This window comes from Ammodytes marinus (assembly GCF_949987685.1).
Source record: "Ammodytes marinus genome assembly, chromosome: 9".
NCBI classification, from domain to species: Eukaryota; Metazoa; Chordata; class Actinopteri; order Uranoscopiformes; family Ammodytidae; genus Ammodytes; species Ammodytes marinus.
This window is the reverse complement of record NC_137213.1, coordinates 11,003,015-11,025,381: the sequence shown is the minus strand read 5'-3', so window position 1 is coordinate 11,025,381 and position 22,367 is coordinate 11,003,015. Positions and strand designations below refer to the sequence as shown.

Genomic DNA, 22,367 nt, shown 5'->3' with positions numbered 1-22,367 from the left:
GACCATACGCCGCACACTGCATCATACTGGTCAGCTTGGCTGTCGTCCCAGAAGGAAGACTATTCTAAACATGATGCAAAAGAAAGCCCACAAACAGTTTTCTGAAGACAAACAGACTAAGGACATGGATCACTGGAACCATCTCTTTGGTCTGATCAGACCAAGATAAATGTATTTGGTTCAGATGGTGTCAAGCGTGTGTGGTGGCAACCAGGTGAGGAGGACAAAGACAAGTGTGTCTTGCATACAGTCAAGCATGTTGGTGGGAGTGTCATGGTCTGGGGCTGCATGAGTGCTGCCAGCACTGGTGAGCTACAGTTCACTGAATGCCAACATGTACTGTGACATATTGAAGAAGAGCATGATCCCCTCCCTTTGGAAACTGGGCCGCAGGGCAGTACTGCAACATGATAACGACCCCAAACACACCTCCAAGAAGACCACTGCCTTGCTAAAGAAGCTGAGGGTAAAGGTTGTGGACTGGCCAAGCATGTCTCCAAACCTAAACCCTATTGAGCATATTTGGGGCATCCTCAAACTGAAGGTGGAGGAGCACAAGGTCTCTGATATACACCAGTTCCGTGATGTCGTCATGAATAGGTGGAAGAGGATTCCAGTGGAAACCTGTGAAGCTCTGGAGAACTCCATGCCCAAGAGGGTTAAGGCAGTGCTGGAAAATAATGGTGGCCACACAAAATATTGACACTTTGGGCCCAATTTGGACATTTTCACTTAGGGGTGTACTCACTTTTGTTGCCATCACTTTAGAAATTAATGGCTGTGAGTTATTTTGAGGGGACAGTAAATTTACACTGTTATACAAGCTGGACACTGACTACTTTACATTGTATCAAAGTGTAATTTCCTCAGTGTTGTCCCATGAAAAGATATAATGAAATATTTGAAGAAATGTGAGGGTGTACTCACTTTTGTGAGATACTGTATATATATGTATAGCTGATTGATAAGCACTAGTTCATCTATCAGTGAGCTACGCTAATCACCTCCTTGTTTTTGTTCCATATTTGACGGCACATACCGTACAAGAGAGTGGTATGAGTTTTCTCATTAGTCCCTAAGTCAGTGTATTTCCCAAATTAAGAAACGATCCATTTTAGCCTGTAAATGTAGGTAATGTCACAATTTATTTGTGGATTAGCATGGGTATAATATATAACAGTTTTGATAGATAGGAGAAGTATAATTACTGTCAAATTATAACTGCTACAAAAGTATTCACAGAAATGCTGGTCAAGTAAATGTCTGCCTATCTTCGGAGTCTGAGAAGGAAAAAGTATGCGCACCACATGCTTCGCGTGGAGGACCACATGGTGTCCATGCCCTACAGCATGTCTCAGCCTATATGGGACAGTTGTGTAATCCCTTCTCTTTATTTGGACACCACATTTCCTGTACATAAGACAACTACAACACCACATCAAAACTGCTAATCACTTTTTGATATAAGAGATAAACCAAATATTATCATCACGTGGTGTCAATAGACCTAACCTTTCCATTGGGATTGCCAGTGAATGAGACCATGTGCATTAATAGCTTGGACTCAAAGTTCACCTCTTTCACATCGACAGTTAAAGGATAAAAGCCTTATACCAATTTGTTCAAAGAGTAAATACAAGGTTATGTTAGGGTGCACACATCATAAGATTCTAAGCAAACAGAGCCGATAATAAGCAGTTTAAAGCAGGAAGACCTGTGTAATCAGACCTACAGCCGTGACTGGAGACCCTGTGCTCAGATGGCTGATGGCCATGTACTCCAGCTGGTTGCATCAGAAATATGCGTGACGCAGCAGGCAGACACACAACAGCCCGACTAAATATAGTTCTTCTGGTTTTCACCCACCTGGAGCTGTCCAGACATGGAAACTTTTCCCTCCAAAAATCCCAAATGATTTTTTTCCTGAGCTGTGAGACACATGTTCCAGTAAAAGGATGCAACTTTTATGCCCAGGAATGTATTAATCTCAGTTTCTAATGACTATACTGTTTGCAGCGTTTACCGTTTTCTAATAGAAAATATCCCCTTTGATGCATAACACCTGCACTAACACCGGACTTACTTTTTAATCTAAAAGATTTGGCCTTTTGATGTCAATTTCTTTAAATCAAATGTATCTTTGAGGAAATATGCTGATATCAACAGTCTAAGGTAGGCTATCTCTCTCTCTCTCTCTCTCTCTCTCTCTCTCTCTCTCTCTCTCTCTCTCTCTCTCTCTCTCTCTCTCTCTCTCTCTGTCAGTCTGAGACTCCACATTATGACTTTGGCTTTTTCCAAAGACCAAATTAATTTTGTGTTTTACAACCTAGCCCCGTCACAACTTCTCTGTCAACTTCTTAGAACTCTGTTGGGTGTGCGATTTGCCCTGCATTGGCTTGGCCAGTGTCAACTGACTCCTGACAGCATGCGGAAAAATCTGGAATTGACTTTCATGCAAACCAGAGATTCCAAAGTCTTCCTCCTCCCATTGGTGCTGCGATGCTGTAAAGCTGCTGCTCATTGGCCGCGGGAAAAGGCTTGCCGATTGGTTTGCTGGGCCTGTGACGCTGCATCTGAATCCTTTAAATGCCGGGCGAGCAGATAGTCTATCAATGAAGTAGTAAAAGAAGGGAACGTTGGTGGCAAAGAGAAGGAAGGGTTTTAAGAACAAGCCTTTAAAAGAGTGTTTGCTTTGGCTGGGTTCCCTTCTTTTATTTACTGAATTCCAGAGGTGACCAATATACAAAAACAACTAAAAATGAAGTTCATCATTGGCATTGGAGGGTAAGTCCTATTTTAAGAATTAACTTTTTTGTCTTTTGATTACGATGAGTAATCCTTCAAGCATTTAACTCTTCTGAATGAAATGTTTCTTTCAGAGTGACCAACGGTGGAAAGACCACTTTGACAAATAGTCTACTAAAGACATTACCCAACTGTTGCGTGGTGCACCAGGATGACTTTTTCAAGGTAAGATGAATTGAAAATCACCTTGCTTTTGAGCTTTGAGCATTTGAATAATTTTATAGTTTGTTTAAAGCTATGGTAACTATATTTCATTAATGTAACAATCTTGCAAGTGTTTTAAACATATTTGATTTGCTTGTTAATTTTCAACCACGAGAACATGTGTTTAAAAATGTCCGTCCACTCTGACCTGCAGATGTTCTGTCATCTCAGTAGCCTAGTAATGCATCTGGCTGATTGTCTCCTGGACAAACCAATGAAAGGGCTTGGCGTCCCCACTTAAAGTCAGACTATGTGTAGTCATATTGCAAATTCTGCAACCAACGTTTTCATGATCATTAACCTCATTTGGCTTGAAAATAAGCCACAAGAGTTTATCTCTGCAGGGCCAGTAAAGGTTCCTTGATCACCAATTGGTTTTAAGATCAGTGACGTAGTGTAATTTTTCCACCCCTTATCATACGTTTCACTGCTATAGCAATACATCAACGGTGTTGTCTAGGGCTGCACAACTGCAAAAAAATCTAAATCTTAATTTCCAATTTGTTGGAGCCTGCAGATATTTTCTTAAAAGGTAAAAACATAGTTCGCGAACCAAGCTAGAGGATCCATCTACAAAAAAACACTCTTCCTTTCATCAATGTGAGGATAGAGAGAGCGTTCCCAGCATTATTTTTAATACATTTAAGTGCTTATTGCATAAGCTAACAATCCATAAGCTCAACCTTGGGGGAAAACCTTTTAACTACCGAACCCAAAAACGTCAGCGTGCATTAATACTTTTGGTGGTGACGAGTCCTTGACTTGTCCTGTCCAGGTGCGATCAGCTCCGACCGATTACTAGGTTGCAGCAATGTTTTATTGGTGACTATTATTTCAGAAACCCGATCAAATAGAAGTCGGGGAGGACGGCTTTAGACAGTGGGATGGTAAGAATGGATTTCTCGTAGGAAAACCATGCAGTAATGTACATTTTCTTTCCTGCACATTTCTGTAGTTTGGTAACCAGTAAATCCTACTTCTTTTGTGAATGCTAAAGACATTCACTAGCCGTGCCTAATGTGTGTTAAAGCACATTGGTGAGGAATGTTATTTTGCTTGTGTGTTTAAGCCTGCTCTTTTCTCTTCTCCCCTTGTTCTTTAATCAGTGATCTCTGCCCTGGACATGGAGGCTATGGTTAGCACTGTGAAAGGCTGGCGCGAGAACCCGGTCAAGTTTGCCCGCTCTCACGGCGTCAGCCTGACGCCTGATGTTGAGGAGGACGACTCGGGGGAGAACGGGATCCATATTCTCATCGTGGAGGGGTTTCTCATCTACAACTACAAGTGGGTCGCCTAGCGTCTTGAATTTTACCCACGGACCTCTTCACCTCTGAAACCTTTCACTAATCTGATCTCTGTCCCACTCCACAGGCCCCTCATTGATGTCTATGACAAATGTTTCTACATTTCCATTCCGTATGAGGAGTGCAAAAAGAGGAGAAGGTAACTAGTTCTCAGAGTGAATTTGACCGATTCCAGTCGTACTGCCAGGCTGTTATGTGACTTGAGTGATTGTATTTCTGCAGTACAAGGAATTACACAGTCCCTGACCCCCCCAACCTGTTCGACGGCCACGTCTGGCCCATGTACTTGAGACACAGGAAAGAGATGGAGAACAACTGCAATAGAATAAGTATGTTGTCCAATTCCTCACTGCTGAATTAAAGATGTCCACCTATCGACATCACTAGCATCAAAATAAAAACAATCTCTCCTTCAAAAGTAGAGATTTAGCTGCTAACTGTTTGTCTCTTTTTGGACAGAATACCTTGACGGGATGACATCAAAAGATGATATCTACAGCGCAGTGTACGGAAGCATTCAGAATACCCTGCTGAACAGCTTATAAGTTAGTACAAACTTTTATAAGAATATATATATATCATATTATATATTTTCAATTACAGAAATTGATGACTTTCATTCAATGAGTTTAACTTTTCTCCTCTCTCTCTCTCTCTCTACAGCGAACGGGGACGACAGCGGATTTGTGTATAGACTTGTAAATATCATTTTGCATCAATGTGTAACACCAGTTCTATACTTCTAGCCTGATTTGTAAATAGTTAATCCTGTAATTTATTAAGAACTACTGGCAGAAGCATTGTGTTTTGTATAATCCTGTGCAACTTTTTTAATTTCCAAAAGACAAGCCACCTCTGGAAACGCCCCAGTGTTTAACATCACGGACAGATCTCAAGTTGATCTTGTTGTATGTGAATGTTTAGAACACACTCTGGGTCTTGTAACTGAATGAAACAACTGAATCAAATTCATTTTTTCCTGTGTCTCATTTCACACATAACGTTTCCTGTTTGGAATCATAAAACTTACCGTTTTACAGCACAAACATTGAGGATGACTGATAACATCCCGCGGCTCTTGAATGATACGCCTTATCACCTAGATTAGATTTAAAGCCGTAATAAAAGAGGTTGACAGACTGGATCAAAGGGTTTCCTCTAAAAGACAACAGACTATTGTGGTTTACAGAAAGAGAAAGAGGAATTTGATTTAATTTAATGCCATGTAACTGAAATTGAATACATCAGGATAAATATAAATATGAAAATAACTTTGAAGGATTAAAAAAAAACTAAACAGGAGCATTTTATGGGTTTTTATGCGTAATCATATTTATTGAAGATACTTATTTGAATAACCAACTTAAAAGCTCGGAAGTGTTTTTTTAATGCCACACTTCCCTGTGGATGAGGGCATATTTGTTGCCATTTAACATTACATCTAATAATGTTATAATAATTGTTGTTTTAGCTCTTGATATATGAAACAGTAAATTTAACAAGTCCTACCATGTCGTTATAATTTGCAGAATAATAAGAGATAAGTTTCTCGGAGGTTAAAGTGCAATTCTATTTATTTATTATATACACATGATGATACATGGGTTAAAAAGTCTAGAATTAATCAAAAGGCTACTTTTCATCTGTTGTCCCCTGGCCTCAGTGTTAAAAAGGCAAAAAAAAGAAAACAAAGGTCATTGTCAACTGACTGACTGAAGGTCAGAGTCTGCCAATGATTACTGTATACTAAACGTGTCTGGCTCAGGAGCCGTGCTAAACCCTTGTTGTTTGGGTTGAAGACTTTTTATTCTGGCGTGCTGTGCTGAGAGCACATCCACTGACATAACCTCTAGCCTGGTGCTTTGCAAAATAAATTTGCCAAATCTCTGTCTCGACAACCTCTCTGGCATATATTGTATTTATTGATATTTAATCCAAAACGTCCTTTCAGAAAGTCCCCCACACCCTCTCATCTCAGCCAACACTGCTTGAATAGAACAAATGCCAAACATAGAGCGGTGAATGTTGACTTGTATTTATATTTCAATATCAAATCCCAGTGAAATACAATATATTTTTAACCTTGAGAGTTGTATTTCCTATCTGTGACAACACACCATGACTTTTGAGAAGGAATTAAACAAATTACTTATGTCTGACTGTCAGTGATGAACAAGATATATGTATTCTATCTATCTATCTATCTATCTATCTATCTATCTATCTATCTATCTATCTATCTATCTATCTATCTATCTATCTATCTATCTATCTATCTATCTATCTATCTATATATCTATATATCTATCTATCTATCTATCTATCTATCTATCTACAGTCATATGAAAAAGTTTGGGAACCCCTCTCAGCCGGCATTATAATTGACTCTGCTTTCACAAAAAAAAGATAAAAGTGGTATGTCTTTAATTTACCAGGAACAGCTAACTACTGGGATGTTTTCCAAACAAAGATTTTTTGAAAAGCAGTATTTGGTTGTGTGAAATAAAATAAAATGTGAAAAACTGGCTGTGCAAAAATATGGGTACCCTTGTGGTTTTGTTGATTTTAATGCCTGTAACAGCATGTAAAACTGATGACTTTAAACACAAAGTTGGTTGGATTATGTTGTTAAGCCTTGAACCTCATAGAAATGTCTGTTTAATCATGAGAAAATGTATTTTAGGTGCCTAAATGCAAGTTGCACTTCTCTTTGACTCTCTGCTGAAGTGAGACAGAATGGGACCATCAAAACTGCTCCCAAAATATCTTAAAAACAAAGATTATTCATTATCATGGTTTAGGGGAAGGCTACAAGAAGCTTTCCCAAAGGTTTCAATTGTCAATTTCTACTGTAAGGAACGTTGTCAGGGAATGGAAGGACACAGGCACAGTTGCAGTTAAACCCAGGTCTAGCAGACCAAGAAAAGTACAAGAGCGGCATATGCGGCGGATTGTGAGAATGGTTGCACACAACCCAAAGATCACCTCCAAAGACCTGCAAGAATATCTGGCTGCAGATTGTGTATCTGTACATGGTTCAACAAATCAGTGCAATGTTGCCGGCTGAGAGGGGTTCCCAAACTTTTTCATATGACTGTATCTATCTATCTATCTATCTATTCTGTACTTCTGTACTGATTATTTTCCAATGTCAAGGGTTTTCTGAATCATTCGTCCTGATCATATCTATTGCCTCACACTGTACATTAGAAGACATGCCAGCTCTGTCCGGGGACCAAGCAGGCCCTCGAGGGTGTGTTGAAGGGGGTTTCAGGGTCTTGTGATGCATTTCTGAGAGTCTTTTCGTGCCGACAGTTGGCCTGGGGCAGTGGGTAGCAGGTCTGTCGGTTTATATTTAGGATATGGGCCTGTGGTGTCAGGGGAATATATAGAACGTGTGCACCTACACACCCCATGTCTGACTCAGTCCGGTCCCCACTTGCCACCACAGGGTGGGTAAGGCGAGAAACTTGTGTAGGGTGTCATGTGCTCCCACGTCACCCACCATCATGGCAACCCCCAAAAAAATGTACAACCTAGACTTCCATATAAGGTTCATGAGGCAGGGACACAGGAGACGAGTGGTATGCTGTACACCCCCCATGTATGAGTGAGTGAGCACCCCCTGAGGCATTTGAACAGTTGTGATTATGGCACTGAATGAATGACAGGAATATTTATGGCTGCCTCGCTCTGATTAAACATGGCACTTCATTTTAGCATTTATAAGACCCATATTAACAATTAATACATGTTTTGGTCATTGAAGTTGTAAGCTTTATTAATATAGTATAAACATTGTAAACAGTGTTTATTCATGTCATTTGTCACCAATCATAACGTTTTTAATGAAGACATATTTTATATTACAACAGTTTTACTACAATGTCATGTATTATCTGTTTATACAGGAGCCACTGCTTTGGCAACAAAACGAGTTGTAGTTATTGACATTATATAATAAAAACGTAAATATATGTGCTTACAGCTTCATTGAACTGCGTTATAAACCAATTATTAAATGCTTATATACTGCTTATAAATTCTAAATAGGGAAATATTAAAGTGAAGTGTTAACCAAAGAACAAGTTGACCTTGTGTTCATCGTTGATTAATAAAAGGCCACAGACAGACGCTGATTATGTATTTGGCACTTGGTCCTGATCGTTTTACAGTTACCTAAAACCCCTAACAGAAGAACAACTTTTAGTGGGGCTCATTCATCAAGAGTGTGAAAGCACACACCACCAACCGAGGAGCAAATACAAAACCATAACTCCTCTCCAACGGCTTCATTACAGCCAGAAAAAAAATTATAGGAAGGTCAAACAGTCAAACGGTGTCTTAATGACTTTGTCCTGCTGAACAAGCAGCATTTTACTAGTAATTTGTATCATTATTGGCTTTTTCTATCTGGCACCAGTTCCTTGAGGTATACTCTTTTTTTCAGCTGTATAATTTCCGGTAAACAAACTATCAACATTTTAATTTAATTATATCATTTATAAAATAAAACATAAATTATATATAATACTTTAGAATTTAGAATTAAACACATAGATATGCTTTTATTGAGGTTCTTTTCATTTATTTATGAATTTCTATTCTATTAGTTTTGCTTGCTGTTTTTTTATTAATGCATAAACTTGACGTGACCTTTAAGATAATTCGGACTCATTCACATCACATTGGCTTTAATAAATGAGTAAAATGAATGGTTAAACAAAAAATTAAGTAAAAATGTAATAGTGAACGCGGTAAAAATGTCCCCCATATCAAACATCCATCGTTAAAAGAAATACATAAAAAACCTGTGATTTAGATTGGGGACACCGACATACAATACTACACTAAGTTTAGTCCATCTTGTAATGGAGACAAAATAATAAAAAGACTCCAGTTGCCTTCATACTATGTGTTTCTTGTCTTGGATCTTCATCATTTATTAATAAAAAAAGATTCATACAAAAGGTGTCAAAAGCAGAGGTAGCCAGCTGCCCCTAACAAGATACTGTGAAGCTTTAAGGTCAGGGCGAAACCCTAAATAGCAGAAGATATTAACATTTAAGACGGGGTCAAGATTCCACTGGTTAGAACTGCTTTAAAGACAGTTTTTTTAATAGCTCACATATTAAGTGCTCTCAACATTAGATTGTCACGTGTAGAGCGACCAAAACGTGACGATAGACACAGCAGTTATGTTGCTCAAAGTTGAAATGTCAGCTGAGCTGGCCACAGTGGTTCTGGCAAAGGTTATTCAGCGATAAGCAAGACATGTGTCGCAGGAAACCTGATGATCGGCAGCTCTGTAGCTGTCACATAGCGTATAAATCATCAGCTATTAGACATTTCTATTTTAACTCCGGTTAGACTGCAAAATCTTTCTCAGTTTTATTAAAAAATTTAAAGAAATTAAATAAAAAAAACTTGAGGAGGAACTAAATGGGAGGGTGTCCCACAACAGAGTTTCATAATTTTCATTGGTTTTTCCACACATTTTATTCAGCAGCTCACCTGTATTTTCTCCCCATGATCTGTGGTAAACCTTCTGGATTTATCATTTAGTTGTAAACTCCTCAGACTGGCAGTGTGAGGCCTCAGGGGGAAGACAACAGGTATATTCCTTGTGGGGGAAGTGTTCTTGTGGTAAAACCATTTTAAGACCATCACCGTCGTTTAATCTCACAAGAAGCAAAGCTGTGAGCAGCCCTGGGTACCTAGATTCATGGGATAAGATATATTCAGAGCGTAAAATAATTAGTCTTTCACACAGGGAAAGATCTGCCGCTGTAGGTGTACCGAGAAAAACAACCAGAAACAGTATTTTATTTGCAAAAGCACTCCTAAGTTAAAGTAAAGATTAGGTTTTTTTTGTGGCAACATTTGTTGTGATTTGTTTACGTTCACGTCAGACACACAAGAAAGACTAAATTCAACATTAATACTTACTGGCTAAACTTTGTGGGTTACATCTTATGTGTCCTGCTCGGGAAGTCTTGTGCCAAACCAGTGCCGAGGATCCAGGGCTCTTATAAATATGGACTGCAGCAGGGAGCGGGGAGGGGCTGGACTTTGGACAAGGGGAAGGTTCTCTTTGACTAAGAATAGAAAGGCAGCACACAGGCTTGCCACCCCGATGCCCTATTTGGCACGTCATCCGAGAAGTGGCTAATACTGAGGTCTCTGTGATTCGTCCATAGATCAGGGTGTGTAGCCTATGTGTGGCCCATATCAAACAACTTAGGTTCCTTACCTGGAAAACTAATATAACGGTGATGACAGTTTTTGTTGTTTTGTTATATGTAAAAGCCACATTGAGCAACAGACACATACAATAAAACACTTTATGTTAAAAGCTAAGGGGCTGCTTGAAATTACTGTGAGCTCACCTTATTGGTAGTATAACTGTGTACTAGTATGTATATTAACTCATGTACTATTTTAAGGTACTTTACCTGAATATTTTCATTTTTAGTATTTTATTGTTCTGCTCCATTACATTTAATTGACAGCTCAAGTTACTACTATATATACCTTGCAGATTCATATTATTAATATCAAATATGACCTATTTATAATGTAAATGATAATGTATTGTTATATATTTAGCTCCTCAGCAGTATATAATGTAATTGAAAATTTACACAAGCATGCACTACTAATTAGCAATATATATAATATACGGTTTTCTGAAATGGGCCATTTTGTATGATGACTGAAAGTAAAGTACATTTTGATGGCGATAACAACACCCAACAAGTTAGGCATAATATAATATTAACAATGATTGTAATACTAATTTGATAATACATATGCATTAGGTTATGAATTCAGTAATAAAATAATTTTGGTGGTTAAAAATACCACAAACAGTTTAGTAAGCAGGGCCGACAGTAGCCAGGGGCCAAGGTGGGCCGTGCCCACCCAATCAAAAAAAAATTTTTTTTTAATTTTTAGGTGGAAGTCCAGACCCACTATCGGACGGACCTGTTCATTTGCTGTCCAAGAAAATTTCAAATAAAATTCAGACAATTAATTAATACTAAAGAATATACCATTACCATGCATTGCTTCTAATTGTATTATTGGGTGGGCAGGACAGCCTGCCTCCAAGTTACCCACCCGCTTATAGTGGTCACTGGTCAGTAGAGCCGGCCCGAGGCATAAGCGAAATGAGCGGTTGCTTAGGGTCCCGACTGCCAGGGGGGCCCCCCCAATTTTTTATTTTATTTTGTTTTGTTTTTAGTTTGTGTGTTTGATATCAACATCATATTATGTAAATGTAAATTATCATACAATAAAAGGAATACAATGATTTGGTAGATATCTTAATAATTGAATCAGTTCATCTGGGAGGTAATCCGAGGTTAACTGATCACGTCACGTTCAAGTCCATGGCATGCACAGTGTGTATTGAGTTTATTTAAAAATATTTGAAAATGGGGCTGCCCTCAGTTGCCCATGCACTGTGTATAGTCTATAGCCTATTTCAGCCTTGTCTGTGGAAAAAAAGATAACTGGACAACAGAGTTATTCTGCTTCGTTCCTCTCACTGCATCTAAATGAATTCATTATATTACAGAAAAATATGTCCCATAAAAGAAAAAGAGCACCAAGCCCATCCCAGAGGACCCTGCATAATATTTTATTTAAAATGTATATTTCTATGGAGAATCCATGTGTCTTTCTTCAATAGCTTCTAATTCATCTGACCCAGTGTCTCCAAATTATTTGTTCACACAAAATTCCTCAGATTTAGCCTCTTAATTTTCCTCTCAAAGTGCACCAGATTCATAGCCTGGAAATCCAGACACTGATATCTTGAACGATAGAGGGTCTGGCCACGATCAATAGTAATTTCCAACTCAAGGGGCGGCTCCTACTCGTGCATTTCAAATGCCACTGCACGCAGTTGGATAGCACTACAACCAATCAGAGCGATGCACAAGGTGACGTAAGCCCCTTTCGTTTAGCGAACACCTGTTAAACTGTTAAATTAAACGTTTGCCGTTGTCGGTCGGCAAAACAGAACATTCCACTTACTTGCTAATGAAAGATTTGAGTGCCGTCTTCCAAATCGTTAAGGGTCGAGGCCAAAGTAGTCTCAAACTCACACAACATATCCGCAGCCATCTTTGATGTTTACTATCACGGCTTCGACGTCGCATGCACGTCACTGTCGTCATCCGGTTACGTCCTCCCCAGAGTACCATATAAAGGGCTCTGGCGCGCCCATATTAGATAGAACCAATTGAAACCATAGCCAGATTTCTGGTTTTCTTGATAAAGCTTCAACGGAGCGTGTCCAGACCAACACGCGCAGCAAATTTAATTTCCCAGCGCCTAGTGGCAGGTCTGGGAATGCCAGGCTACCAGATTCATGCATTTCACTTTAAAAAGGTAAAAAAGGCATACCCCTGGACCCCCCTAGCAGGGACGTGACCTCGGCTGGCTGCTATTTTCACGCAGCTGGACATCGGAGGCAATAGTGGAAAGACTATATATCTATATAGTGTGTATAGTATATAGCTCTGGACTACCACCATCCAGGTTGCCCAGTCCCAAAGCTTTCTCTTCAATCAGCTCAGGCTGCCTACAGTTAATACTGCGATTAAAAAAAAGATACATTATGTTTTATATAATGTATATTATATGTTATTCAGAAATATTTGGTAAAAAAAACATGCAAGAATCAAATCTCCCACACAGCAAAACTCAAAGTTTATTTGCATATTGTGTTCTACACAATTCACAGTAAATGTGCCAAAAAGCAGATGCAGAGATCTTACAAGGGAAAAAAAATGTGGCTCGCGCGCTCTGTGCGCGCTCGCATCTTCGGTCTCTCTGCCCAGTGTGCCCACCTAAAATGTCTACAGGCCCACCCTAATCTAACTGTCTAGAACCGGGCCTGTTAGTAAGTTTAACAGTTTTTATGTTGTCTGAGGAAATAATTGCATGAGCATATTGTCTGCTCCTTTGGAATGTAATATGAAAATAAAAATGAAATTCATAATATAATATAGATACATTCAGTAACTATATGATCCACAACTAAATAGTTTTTTTCTTTATGGACCTGAGCAGGATGATGCTGGATGTTAATGGGCAGGATGGTCGTAGGTGCAGGCTGCCGCCGTGTGGCGGAGGTTTAGTACCGCATGAAGCCGTGAAGTCACGATGTGCAGCCGCTCCAAAGCTGCTGCACATTGATTTGGTAGATTTAGTATAAAGTTTCAATCTGATGTCTGTTAATGTTCATAACCTAACCGTGTATGACATTAACTTAGAAATAAACTAAACATTTTCATTGTTTTTGTTTTTCTAATGTCATTGTAATTCAACAATTTTCACCAAGGAGTAGGCCTAAACGGTAAACTGTTGTTAAAAAAAATGAAACCAAAAACTGTTTATATGTTCCTCTACTGGGAGCACTGGTTCTTCAAATTCACCACATTGAACGGTAAAGCTTAGATGACTTCAGTTCACGCCCGTGCGTAAAGTTTGCCAAGCAAACATCCTTGTGTAAGCCTTGTGTAACAGCTAAACCGCTGCAAGGCATGGGTTAAATTTCCTTGCTTCAAAGTTTGACTTTGCCTTAGTAACTGAGTTCGATAAACTACCAACAAGAAAAATCTCCAGCCCTCCTCTCCTTTCCACTTGTCAGTCTTCCTGTGAACTGATATGTGAATCCGTCTGAGAGCGCACACTACTGCTTTTCATTCACTTTCCTCAAGGCAACATCTGTGCGCGCCATTTATCTCTTCATCTGATTTATAACTGATTTACGGGACGGATTCATTTTTTCTTAATATTTTTTCTACCATGGCAAAATGGTCACTTCTATTTCTATACTTTTTCCAAGGATTATTTCCCCTCACCTGTGGTCAGCAGCAGCAGCAACAGCGCACAGCTGGCCCCTGGCGACACCGGATTCAGTGGGCGAACAACGGGCAGGTTTATAGTTTAGTGAGTACCGGATCAGAGTTCCAGGCTCCGATTCGGTCTGGAAGTCAGTCGAGGGTTTTTGTGAGAGGCGATGGTATCGGGAGCCAAATGTCGAGAGCGCACAGAGGAGCGACGCGAGTCAGAACCGGGCAAGTTGATTCCAGACAGTCCAGCACCGTAAACAGTGTGGAGCCTGTTAGACAGTACGCACCTTCTAACGGTGGTGGGCCCGGGGCCAGACAGCCGCCCGAGCGCCCTAACGGAGCTGCAGGTTACCCAGGCGCACGTCGCTTTAACCACACCAACACAATGGGGAGCTATACAGATGTTACAGGCAGAAGAGGAGGCGTCGGTGTAGATGCTACAATTCTGCACGGCCGAGGAGGAGAACCAGGACCCGGCGCGCAAAACCAACAGTTACGCGCGGTGCCAGAGGTGATGCCCGTCTCCAGGCAACAGGCGCAGACGGATCACTCCATCCCAGCATATCCAACCACTCTGGAAAGGGAATCCGAGGCTACTGCCACACTTGGTGAGGCTCTCTCAAACGAGGCAACAAGTCGTGGAGATGACATGGTTAACGACGACCCTCGAAACCCTCTTAAAAACCACAGAAATTCTGTTTTCTACAACGCGTATCCCAGCGGGAGGACGGCAGGCCGCACGCGCCTTCCGCCTGGCACAGGACATGGAACAAGATATTTCCAAAACGGTAAATTAGGTTTTTTAATTTTATGGAATTACTAAAGCCTTGTTAATTGTCATGGATTTGAATAATCTTAGACCAACATGATGGTCCAGTGAATGCATTCATAAGGGTAAATATTTAAAAAATAAGAAATAAAATAGTCATCTATTAAATTCAAAATGTGTTTTGAATCAGCTGAATTAAGGAGTATTTTGAAGCCAGATTGCAAAGACTCATCACTTACTGAGAGGGGGAAAAACTGAGAGAAAAAAAAATCTTGTTTGGGCTTTGGAAACCAGGCTGACAGTTCAGGAATGTAAAACACTTTGAATTACGCCAACAGACACAAACAGCTGCTCTCATGTTAAGCCTGAACATTTTCTATTTTTGTGATTTGTTCAAAATCGCAACAGATACAGAAGAATACAACATTTAAATAAACTTGTCCCTGTAATGTCTTCTCCTGCCAGGACTACCAGACCTGGTGCCAGACCCGTATGCCATCCAAGCAGGTGCTTACATCCAGCGCATGCAGATGTACGCGCTCCGCTGTGCTGCTGAGGAGAACTGTCTGGCCAGGTAACGGCTCGTGCCAAAAGTGACTCATGTCTTCAGAACGTAGACACTGAACCAGACACAGGAACACACCGACATGCACTTACACACACGCACACACACGCACACACACACACACACACACACACACACACGCACGCACGCACGCACACACACACACACACACACACACACACACACACACACACACACACACACACACACACATGCACTTACTAACTTACAGACAAGTATTTCCTTTGTTATTGCTTCTCATTGAAGGTCAATTTCGCTTGTTTCAGCTTCCAGATTTAGGTCATTTTAGGACGACTTTCAATCATGTCTGTGTAACTTTTAAACAAGGCCAAATAACTGCTCTGTTGAGAAAGTTACAAAAACTGTTTGATCTTATTACGGAGCAGTGATTCTCCAACATGATGTCCTGCCAAGACATAAATGTTCTGGGTTGGTTTTTCCCAAAAGCATTCAGCTCAATGGAACAAACCCTCTGCACTCCGTTACCTTTAAGAAAACTGGCCCCGGGAGCTCGGCCAGTAGCACTTTCCAATTCAGCTAATGTCTGATTCCCCCTGTGATCCACCCAAGGTCGGCGTATGGACCAGCCGTGAGAGACATCGACTTCAGAGTTCTTCTGCGGTTCCCCCAGAAAGTGAAGAACCAAGGCACCACCGACTTCCTTCCAGTCAAGCCCAGATATCAGTGGGACTGGCACAGCTGTCATCAGTGAGTTCACTCATCATGTGATGTGACAAAATTCTCAAAAAATCTCCTTATAAATTGTGGCATTAAAAGCATTCCTGATCAGCTTGTGAGCCACGCCTCAAGAAATATGTTTATTCTTTTCTGTTGCACCCCCTCAGACACTTCCACAGCATGGACGCCTTCAGTAACTACGACCTGCTGGACATCGTCACTGGACGTAAAGTGGCAGAGGGGCACAAGGCCAGTTTTTGCCTAGAGGACACAGGCTGTGATCCTGGATTCAGGCGGCGCTATGCCTGCACCTCTCATACACAGGTATTATGCACTTGGACAGCATGTTGTATAACTTTTGATCAATGGCGTGACCTCACAGATCAAGCTTGCTGTTGCAAGAGAGAGACCTTAAGAAATTGGAAACAGCCACAGACATTTCTAAATATTTACAAAGTGAAGGATTAAAATCCATATTTCAATATATTTCGATATTCGAGTTTACATTTGGCTTACTTATTCTCTGTGACTAATACATTTACTTTGATGTGTCAAAAGACAACTTAGGAATACTGCTTAAAACCTGAACAAGAAAAATATTAAAAACAGAAGCAACAACTTTGTTTTTTATGTAATTCAATCACAGTCAATTCAGTAGTCAATAGGTTGTAGAAGAGACACCTTTTTTATAAATCTTTTTTTATTAAGTAAAATAAATAAATAAAAAATGTGCAGAAAGAATGCCCCAGAATTGCACAGTTACGTTTGTGTTAGTTTTATTTTCTCCTTTTTATTTCTTTTTTTGCAAATCCACCAGATCCACTTTAGAAATGTTATTATAAAAGCTCTATTGTATGCCAGTAAAAGAAAAAAAGCATCCTGAGAACATGGGGATATTTATTATATCTGTTGCGGCGGCTCTGTGATTCTGGCTTTAGTGCTGGTTTCTCATAACAGCTTTGCTTCCAAAGAGCTGTTTGTATAACTTAAACTCAAATGTGCTTCACTGGTAGGAAAATTGTAGTCAAAGTCATCTTAAGAGCCCGAGTGAAATGTATAAACAGTACCCGGTGGGGGGTTTGGATTGTGTTTGCAGGGACTGAGCCCCGGATGCCACGACGTCTATGCTGCCAACATCGACTGTCAGTGGATCGACATCACTGACGTTCCTCCAGGAAACTACATCTTGAAGGTAGTAACACGTGGACTTTGTTTCAACTTCTCTCTCGACTTGGAGCTGTATCTAACAAACCTGCTCAAACGGTTTTTATTTATGATTTTTTGCAGGTTACTGTCAATCCCAACTTCCATGTCTTGGAGTCCGACTTCACCAACAACGTAGTGAGATGTGATATCACCTACACAGGAGTTTATGTTCAGACACGCAACTGTCGAGTAACAAGGTACGGTACTTGTGTTTCATTGCACAATGTCTATTTCCATTACAAATATTTGTCTTGTGTGTTTACATTTTAATGCCTGTATTTCATATCTATTTTTTATTTATTTTTTCATTTTCCAGGGGTTAAAATCTTACTTTTTGCAGCGAACGTCTCTCCCTGTAACGGTACAGCAACATCAAAATCTGCATTTCTTTTGGTAAAGTGTTTGAATGCAACTGTGTGCAACACAGTCTTGTGTTGCATTTACTGGAAACAAATGCAAACGTTTACACCAACTTTTTGTACATCAAACTAGTGAGATCCTCAGATTTACTTGATTATGTATTTTTACAAATGTGCCATGATTGATAACCAAAACATAAAGATTTTGCATTAAATACAAGTACTGTGGTGTGAAATGCTGTTGCTTGAAATGTGTGTTTTCGTTGCCACGTGTTGTCTTTGTCTTGTGTTTCTGCTTTGTTGTGTTGCTCTCTGTCCCTCCTGCATATTCAGTATAGATACTTACTTTTTTTTAAATGGTTCACAAATATATTGTGTCCTTTTTTTTTTTTAAAGTCAATAATTTTTCCAAAACAACTTGGCACTGTAGTTTTTTTTGCTAATTTTACTCGAAACAGGTTCAAATTGTGCATTTGTTAGGGACTGTTTTCAGCTGCAGATTTGGATGGTTTGCAGTTAAGCAGGACGCTGTACAGTATATGGTAAGACTTCAGCACTGATAACCCAGTTAACCGATGTGCCTTAGTTAAAATATTTCTTCTGCATGTAGGCTACAGGTCCTTCTCATATAATTAGCATATTGTGATAAAGTTCAATATTTTCTGTAATGTACTGATAAACATTAGACTTTCATACATTTTAGATTCATTACACACAACTGAAGTAGTTCAAGCCTTTTATTGTTTTAATATTGATGATTTTGGCAAACAAGTAAAAATCCCTATCTCAAAAAATTAGCATATTTCATCCGACCAATAAAAGAAAAGTGTTTTTAATACAAAAAAGTCAACCTTCAAATAATTATGTTCAGTTATGCACTCAATCCTTGGTTGGGAATCCTTTCGCAGAAATGACTGCTTCAATGCGGCGTGGCATGGAGGCAATCAGCCTGTCGCACTGCTGAGGTGTTATGGAGGCTCAGGATGCTTCGATAGCGGCCTTAAGTTCATCCACAGTGTTGGGTCTGGTGTCTCTCAACTTCCTCTTCACAATATCCCACAGATTCTCTATGGGGTTCAGGTCAGGAGAGTTGGCAGGCCAATTGAGCACAGTAATACCATGGTCAGTAAACCATTTACCAGTGGTTTTGGCACTGTGAGCAGGTGCCAGGTCTTGTTGAAAAATTAAATCTTCATCTCCATAAAGCTTTTCAGCAGATGGAAGCATGAAGTGCTCCAAAATCTCCTGATAGCTAGCTGCATTGACCCTGCCTTTGATAAAACACAGTGGACCAACACCAGCAGCTGACATGGGACCCCAGACCATCACTGACTGTGGGTACTTGACACTGGACTTCAGGCATTTTGGCATTTCCTTCTCCCCAGTCTTCCTCCAGACTCTGGCACCTTGATTTCCGAATGACATGCAAAATTTGCTTTCATCCGAAAAAAGTACTTTGGACCACTGAGCAACAGTCCATTGCTGCTTCTCTGTAGCCCAGGTCAGGCACTTCTGCTGCTGTTTCTGGTTCAAAAGTGGCTTGACCTGGGGAATGCGGCACCTGTAGCCCATTTCCTGCACACGCCTGTGCACGGTGGCTCTGGATGTTTCTACTCCAGACTCAGTCCACTGCTTCCGCAGGTCCCCCAAGGTCTGGAATCGGACCTTCTCCACAATCCTCCTCAGGGTCTGGTCACCTCTTCTGGTTGTGCAGCGTTTTCTGCCACACTTTTTCCTTCCCACAGACTTCCCACTGAGGTGCCTTGATACAGCACTCTGGGAACAGCCTATTCGCTCAGAAATTTATTTCTGTGACTTACCCTCTTGCTTGAGGGTGTCAATGATGGCCTTCTGGACAGCAGTCAGGTCGGCAGTCTTACCCATGATTGCGGTTTTGAGTAATGAACCAGGCTGGGAGTTTTTAAAAGCCTCAGGAATCTTTTGCAGGTGTTTAGAGTTAATTAGTTGATTCAGATGATTAGGTTAAGAGCTCCTTTAGAGTACCTTTTCATGATATGCTAATTTTTTGAGATAGGAATTGGGGTTTTCATGAGCTGTATGCCAAAATCATCAGTATTAAAACAACAAAAGAACTGAAATATTTCAGTTGGTGTGCAATGAATCTAAAATATATGAAAGTTCAATTATTATCATTACATTATGGAAAATAATCAACTTTATCACAATATGCTAATTATATGAGAAGGACCTGTATGTAGCCCAGAGGAATCGTAAAAATCAGGTTCTGGATTGTTAGAAGAATCAATTCTTATTGCTGCTTTTTGTCTTTTCATGCAATGTGTTTCCAATACGAAAATAACTTAACATCACCAGACTTCTCCTTTAACCACTGAGAGTCACATCGGCATATTACAAATGTCATTTAATGTCAAAAAGTATGTTTCTATGAGTATGTTTCGATGAATGTGTGCTTATGTGGAACAGTCGGAATGTGGAAACTGTAATGTAAAACTGTTTATATTGCTAAAAACATTGTTGAATTGTTTGATTCTGTTGGTATGTTGGACCTAATGCAATAAAGATGGCGAGGAGTTTATTATTAAAACAATTCTCCCTTTGTCTTTTGAATGATCACCACAGGAATCTGTTTAACGTCCTTAGATGCCACAATAGCTAAAGTATTTCCAGCTGATCTATTAATCATTTCCTGGATTGAAGCTGCACGTCAATGCTTCATTTTAAAATTCATAGGAACGTTTAAGAATCGATGCCTTTGAAGGTTTTAAATCAGATTTCCTAACTGGACAAAAGTGTCTTGTTCACACAGCGCTACGCAGGACTGGATCAGTATTTCGTCATTGTACTGTTGAATGGAGGAGCTTTGCTTTGAGTGATGCTTCTAGATTGCGGCCTCCGAGACAAACAGACAAGACGCTGGCGGCATGTTTGCTGACAGGCCCCTGTGAAGACACCGCCCGCAGGATCTTATACAGCCGTGCCATATCTCCTAAAACACAGCCAGAGCAAGATGAATGGAGGCCTTTTCCTCACTCTCTGCTTAGCGGCCGTAAAGGACTCCTCCCTGGCCCCAGAATTCATCATGTGGTGGCTTCTCTCACGTCCACCGAAGGTCATCTAAGACGACAGGCCTTTTAATAGCACTGGTATATATTTTGTCTGAGTGGGTTGATTGACACAACCAACCACAGAGTCCTTCAAATATATACTTTTACCAAGGATAAAGGTGTGTTTGCAGCAAGCACTAGACTGTTTCAAACAACAAAAGAATGAATGGAGAGACACTAAACCTGCGTAGATGTTATTGACTCTCGGGCAGGTAGTGCTTCACCTGATTCAAATATGTTTTTACCTCAGACAAAGCTTTATGTATCACAAAGGTGGTTTTGAATGATGTCCTGGAAAACATGCAGGCTCCAGACAATGTATGCACTGTTAAATGCACAGATGTTGGGTATTTACATCGAAACACAGCTCGGTCTTAGTTTAAGAAATCAGCCAACCGGGGAGATTAGGCCCAATTGAACTGGTTTACGTTGGAAGTGGACAAGGTGCCTTCCTGCCAGAGTAGATTGTCTATGTTATTGAAAGTGTCTGGAAAATCACCCCCCAGCCTTCTATTGTAGACCTCAGTCCTGTCTGTCAAGGACACAAAACACAAACTGCAGCTTAGGCTGTATATGCATTTAGTAATTTATTCAATTCTAGAATACTTTTCCGTCTTCTGCCAACTGTTCCATTTCCGGCGGACAAGCACTATATATAAAAACTAGTAAGGCTGTTAAGTTTGTCCCAGCTGTGCTACAGTAGAAACATAGCGGTTCAACATGGCATCCCTGCCCCTATTTAGATATAAAATGCTATTTCAAAAGTGATTCAAATAACAATTTTTAATCTGAGGCAATTATACACTTATTAAAACATTTATGAATATAATATTCTATTTATACCAAGTCTGTTCTGAAAAATGTCAATTCCTTTTACACACTGCGGCTCTAAAGTCAAAACCGACCTTATGAAAACCATCAACATACCTCAGGATTTCCGTGTTTGTTTCGCCATTTGGTGTTAATCTTTTACCTACTTTGCACTCTCTTGACATGTTTTTTTTACTGACTTAAGTCTGACCAACATTACCAAACCCCAGAGCCAGTAAAAATCCAAGGGATGTCGAACTTTAAGCTGCTGTAACAAGCCGATCAGGTGACGAGTGTTTCTTGACTGTTCCTCAAAGCTCAGCTGGTCTCCTCCATTTTGGACCAGCCCGTCATTTTAAACATGTCATGCAGAAGAGAAGCCAGTGACTGTTTGCTCAGCTGTGGCGCTCCACACTTACATCTGGACGGAGTCTCTCGTTAGTCTTACACAAGAGCAGGACAGCTTTGGCAGAGGCTGACGAATAAAATATAAAAAAAAGTAGCCATGTTGGCACCTCCACTGTGGCCAGCGTGCAGGTAGGTAAGGTGAGGAGGGGACACTGAACATACTGTGGCAAGGAGACACATTTTCCGGATGCATCTGCACGTAGGTGGGCTGTGTTTGGAGGGGTTACTAAGGCCAGGGAGTTTGGTATTTTTTTAGGCTGGGGAGCAGGAGACGTAACAGAGG

The 22,367-nt window shown here is 40.3% G+C and overlaps 2 protein-coding genes across 2 annotated transcripts; both read left to right on the top strand.

The window, feature by feature from the left end:
- The first annotated feature begins 2,631 nt into the window (after nucleotides 1-2,631).
- LOC307255911 (nicotinamide riboside kinase 2-like) lies at nucleotides 2,632-5,263 on the top strand. Its single transcript, XM_080034733.1, has 8 exons — nucleotides 2,632-2,784; nucleotides 2,880-2,970; nucleotides 3,848-3,896; nucleotides 4,116-4,293; nucleotides 4,381-4,452; nucleotides 4,536-4,642; nucleotides 4,773-4,858; nucleotides 4,977-5,263. Exons 1-7 carry the CDS (start codon nucleotides 2,759-2,761, stop codon nucleotides 4,856-4,858), a joined length of 609 nt encoding a protein of 202 aa, XP_079890859.1. The 5' UTR covers nucleotides 2,632-2,758; the 3' UTR covers nucleotides 4,977-5,263.
- Nucleotides 5,264-14,016: 8,753 nt separating this feature from the next.
- LOC307255874 (protein-lysine 6-oxidase-like) lies at nucleotides 14,017-20,321 on the top strand. The gene is made up of 7 exons (XM_080034686.1): nucleotides 14,017-14,970; nucleotides 15,417-15,525; nucleotides 16,108-16,245; nucleotides 16,383-16,539; nucleotides 17,312-17,407; nucleotides 17,503-17,618; nucleotides 17,738-20,321. The coding sequence occupies exons 1-7, from the start codon at nucleotides 14,136-14,138 to the stop codon at nucleotides 17,742-17,744; spliced, it is 1,458 nt and encodes a 485-aa protein (XP_079890812.1). The 5' UTR covers nucleotides 14,017-14,135; the 3' UTR covers nucleotides 17,745-20,321.
- The last annotated feature ends 2,046 nt before the right edge of the window (nucleotides 20,322-22,367 follow it).